This window comes from Chiloscyllium plagiosum, chromosome 35 (genome assembly GCF_004010195.1).
Source record: "Chiloscyllium plagiosum isolate BGI_BamShark_2017 chromosome 35, ASM401019v2, whole genome shotgun sequence".
NCBI classification, from domain to species: Eukaryota; Metazoa; Chordata; class Chondrichthyes; order Orectolobiformes; family Hemiscylliidae; genus Chiloscyllium; species Chiloscyllium plagiosum.
The window spans coordinates 39,074,379-39,079,763 of NC_057744.1; the positions used below are offsets into that span (position 1 = coordinate 39,074,379).

Here is a 5,385-nt window from a genome sequence, read left to right on the forward strand (position 1 = left end):
TCCCATAACACCATCAAGTTCTATCAAACCCCTCCCCTTTCCAATTTATTCATGATAAATTAACTTATGCTCTTTCCAGTCTGTTTCATGAGGCCATGTAAATGTTTACTGGGAGTCCTTTAGTGCCAAGGGCTTGGTTAGGGAGGGAATTTGTTAGGTATGTCAAGGAGGGTTTCTTGAAGCAATATGTAAATAGTCCAATTGGGAAGGGCTATACTAGATCTGATATTGGAGAAAACCAAGCCAGACGATTGAAGTTTCAGTAGTGGAGCACTTTGGGAGCAACGACCATAATTCTGTAAGTTTTAAATTGCTTATGGATAAAGATAAGAGTAATCCTTGGTTGAAACTACTAAAATGGGGGAAGGCCAACTAAGACTAAATGAGGCAAGAACTGGGGAATATAAAATGCAGGTGGCTGTTGAAGGTAAATCCACATGTGGCAGTGGGAATCTTTAAAGGCCAGTAGATTAGAGTTCAGGACAAGCATGTTTCTGTGAAGGATAAGGATGGCAAGATTATTAAATCTTGGATAATGAGAAATTGTGAGCTTACTGAACAACAAAAAAATCATACGTCAGGATTAATAAAAATGAAAACTGACTGGGCCCTCAAAGAATATATGGAAAACAAAGAACTTAAAGAAGGTTTTAGGGTAAAAGGAACCATGACATCGAGCCATAGAGGAAAACATTACGGAAACAGACCCTTCAGTCCAACCCGTCCATGCCAACCCGTTCATGCTATCCCAAATTAATCTAGTCCCATTTGCCAGCAGTTGGCCCATAACCTTCTAAACCCTTCCTATTCATATATCCATCCAGATGCCTTTTAAATGCTGTAATTGTACCAGCCTCCACCACTTCCTCTGGCAGCTCATTCCATACACGCACCATCCTCTCCGTGAAAAGGTTGCCCTTTGGGTCTCTCTTATCTTTTCCCTCTCGCCCTAAACCTGTGCTCTGTAGTTTTGGACTCCCCTAACCCAGGGAAAAGACCTTGTCTATTTATCCTATCTATGCCTCTCATGACTTTATAAACCTCTATAAAGGTAACCCCTCAACTGTCAACACTCCTGGGGAAAATAGCCCCAGCCTAGTCACCCTCTCCTTGTGGCTAAAACCCTCTACCCCTGGCAACATCCTTTCTGAATTTTTTCAAGTTTCACGTATCCTTCCTATAGGAGGGAGACCAGAATTGCACACACTATTCCAAAAGTGGCCTTACCAATGTCCTGTACAGAAGTAAAATGACCTCCCAGCTTCTTTTCTCAATGCTCTGATCTATAAAGGAAAGCATACGAAACACCTTCCTCACTGCCCTATCTGTGACTCAATTTTCAAGGAAATATGAACCTGCACTCCAAGGTCTTTTCAGCACAACTTCCTAGAACCTGACCATTAAGTGTCTAAGTCTTGACCTGGTTTGCTTTACCAATATGCAGCACCTCATACTTATCTAAATTTAACTCCATCTGCCACTCCTTGGACCATTGGCCCATCTGATCCAGATCCCGTTGTACTCTGAGGTAATCTTTTTCGCTGTCCACTGCACCTCACATTTTGGAGTTATCTGTTATCTGCAAACTTACTAACTCTATCTCCCATGTTCACATCCAAATCATTTATATAAATGACAAAAAGCAGTGGATCCATCACTGATCCTTCTGGCAGACCACTGTTTACAGGCCTCTAGGCTGAAAAGCAACCCTCCACCATCAGCCTGTGTCTTCTACCTTTGAGCTAGTTCTGTATCCAAATGGTTAGTTCTCTCTGTATTCCATGTGATCTAACCTTGCTAACCAGTCTACCATGAAGAATCTTGTCAAACACCTTACAATGATGTCTGTGTAGATCACGTCCACTGCTCTGCCCTCATCAATCCTCTTCGCTACTTCTTCAAAAAACTCAGTCAAGTTAGTGAGACATTATATCACACACACAAAGTTATGTTGACTATCCCTAATCAATCCTGTCCCTCAGGATTCCCTCCAACAACTTGCCAGTCACCGATGTCAGGCTCACCAGTCTATCGTTCCCTGACTTTTCCTTAGCACCTTTTTTAAACAGTGGCACCACGTTAGTCACAGACGAAGTGCCGGAAGACTGGAGGTTTGCTATCGATGATACAAATATCTCAGTAAGAGGCCCAGCAATCACGTCCCTAGCTTCCCACAGAGTTCTAGGGCATATTTGATCAGCTCCTGGGATTCATCCACCTTTTGGCGGTGCTGGATGTCTTAAACTGCATACTCTGTAATCTGGACATTTTTCAAGATGCCACCATCTATTTCTGTACATTCTGTATCTTCCATGTCCTTCTCCACAGTAAACGCTGATGCAAAATACTCATTTAGATCTCCCACATCTCCTACAGTTCCACACATAGGCCACCTCTCTGATCTTTGAGAGGCCCTATTCTCTCCCTTGTTATCCTTTTGTCCTTAATGTATTGATAAAATCCCTTTCGATTCTCCTTAACTCTATTTGCAAAAGCTATCTCGTCCCCTTTTTGCCCTCTTACTTTCCCTTTTAAGTATATTCCTGCTGCCTTACTCTTCTTAGGATTCACTCGATCTCTGCTGCCTATACCTGACAATATGCTTCCTTTTGGATGTAGGTTTGCTCACTGAGCTGGAAAGTTCATTTCCAAACGTTTCATCACCCTACTAGGTAGGGTGGGCCTCCAGGCGAAGCACTGTTGATAATTCCTGCTTTCTATTTATATGTTTGGGTTTCTTTGGGTTGGTGATGTCATTTCCTGTGGTGACACAATTTCCTGTGGTGATGTCATTTCCTGTTCTTTTTCTCAGGGGGTGGTAGATGGGGGTCTAACTCAATGTGTTTGTTGATAGAGTTCTGGTTGGAATGCCGTGTTTCTAGGAATTCTCATGCGTGTCTCTGTTTGGCTTGTCCTAGGATGGATGTGTTGTCCCAGTCGAAGTGGTGTCCTTCCTTGACTGTATGTAAGGATACTAGTGAGAGAGCATCATGACATTTTGTGGCTTGTTAATGTTCATGTATCCTGGTGGTTAGTTTTCTGCCTGTTTGTCCAATGTAATGTTTGTTACAGTCTTTGTGCAGCACTTTCTATACTGACGACAAGCAAAACTAATGTCATTTATAGTCTTTCAAGTTCATTAGCTGCTGTTTTAGTGTGTTGTCATTTACAAAATACCATGCAAGGACTGTAACAAACACTACATTGGACAAACAGGCAGAAAACTAGCCACCAGGATACATGAACATCAACAAGCCACAAAACGTCATGATGCTCTCTCAACTAGCCACAAATAGACATGACCCTCTTTCACTAGTATCTTTACATACAGATAAGGAAGGACACCACTTATCCTAGGATGGATGTGTTGTCCTAGTCAAAGACAATAGGTGCAAGAGTAGGCCATTCTGCCCTTCAAGCCTGCATCACCATTCAATATGATCATGGTTCCAGAGACTGGGCTCCACTGCCCTCTGGGGTAGAGCATTCCACACAGCCACCACTCTCTGGGTGAAGAAGTTTCTCCTCATCTCTGTCCTAAATGGTCTACCCCGTATTTTTAAGCTGTGTCCTCTGGTTTGGCACAAGAAACTGTGAGTGTAAAGTATATCTGTAAATGCTACAAGCCAAAAATAAAGTTTGTTGAATTCTTCAGTACTATGTGACATCGCTCTCATATTTATGTCGCAGGAGTTTTTACACAAATAGTCCAAGAAAACAATGTGGCTATGAACTGAAAATGAGAAAAATGTTACCTAGTAGGGTGATGAAACATTTGGAAATGAACTTTCCAGCTCTGTGAGCAAACCTAGCAGAGACAAGCATGAGAATTCCTAGAAGCATGGCTTCTAGGAACTCTATCAACAAACACATTGAGTTGGACCCCATCTACCACCCCTGAGAAAAAGAACAGGAAATGACATCACTAACCCAAAGAAACCTAAACATATAAATAGAAAGCAGGAATTATCAACCGTGCTTTGCCCCTCATTATACTAGAGCCTTATATTACCTTATATTAGAGCTTGTCTTGCTCGTGCTACATTCCTCTGAGAATCCATTACCCCCCTCATTTTCCAAAACAGCATACTGGTTTGAAAAAGGGATAGCCACAGGAGACTCCTGCACTACCTACCTTTCCCTCCTACCTTTCCTGGAGTTAACCCATCTACCTGACTGTACCTGTGGCTTTTCTCCCTTCCTTTCACCACCATCCATCACACCCCTTGCTCTTGTAAATTCCTCATTGCCTCTAACTGTCGCTCCAACCGATCCGTTCGATCTGATAGGATTCACAACCAACAGCATTTATTGCAGATATAATGCTCAGAAACATTTAAACTCTCCCTAAACTCCCACGTCCAACAAGAAAAGCATATCTTCTTGTCATTTTTGCTTCTTCCAAGCTACAGACCCAGAAAATAGCACCGTCTTATTCCTCTACAAAACACTGCTCCAGGCTAACTTAATACTTAAGAGACGTATCTCAATAAAACATACAATCTAATCTAAAAAAAATCTACAATAGTGAGTAGAGTGAGTTCTTTCTTGATTATAATTGCTACTCCTGGAATTCGAGGAAAACACCTCCAACACCTAAAATATCTCAAAAAAGAAGCAGCCTGTTACAGCCAGATATTTTTTCCATTCTCCATCTTGGATTGCACAGTTCTTTTGGCTTTTATTCCAAAGTTGGCACTAGAGAGGAAAGTCAACTTAAAAGGGCGGAGGCGAAGGTAGAATGTAGGCTTAGTGAGGAGGACATTGGATATGATGGGTTTGCTCGTTACCAAAGGCGTGGTGAGGATCTGTTTCAATATGCTTCAATATCTGTTTCAAGCATTGCTTATGTTTAATGAGGAGGATGAAGAAGCCTTTTTCATTTCATTTGAGAAAGCAGCTTATCAAATGCAATAGCCAGTGACCATATGGGTATTCTTGATCCAAACAAAGTTGGTAGGTAAAGCTAATGAGGCATTTGCATCGCAATCAGAAAATGTACTTCAGTATAATGAGGTGAAAAATGCCAGCTTAAGTGCATATGAGCTAGTACCAGTAGCACACAGACATTTCAGGATGTACCCCTCAGTACATTAGAGTCTGTCTCAGTACCAGACACTTGGCTGTTCATGCTACATTTCCCTGAGAGTCCATCACCCCTACATTTTCTAAAACAGTGTGTCTGTTTGCGATGGGAATAGCCATAGGAGACTCCTGAACTACCTGCCTCCCTCTCCTGGATTAGTGGTGCTGGATGAGCACAGCAGTTCAGGCAGCATCCAAGGAGCTTCAAAATCGACGTTTCGGGCAAAAGCCCTTCATCAGGAATAAAGGCAGTGAGCCTGGAGCGTGGAGAGATAAGCTAGAGGAGGGTGGGGGTGGGGA

General features: G+C 42.3%; 1 protein-coding gene across 1 annotated transcript in view; it reads left to right on the top strand.

Moving 5' to 3' along the window:
• The first annotated feature begins 357 nt into the window (after positions 1-357).
• LOC122540556 (pannexin-3-like) overlaps positions 358-5,385 on the top strand; it is a 119,161-nt gene continuing 114,133 nt past the window's right edge. The window contains exon 1 of the mRNA XM_043676423.1: positions 358-427. Coding sequence (XP_043532358.1) covers positions 358-427 — 70 coding nt within the window. The remainder of the gene's footprint in view (positions 428-5,385) is intronic.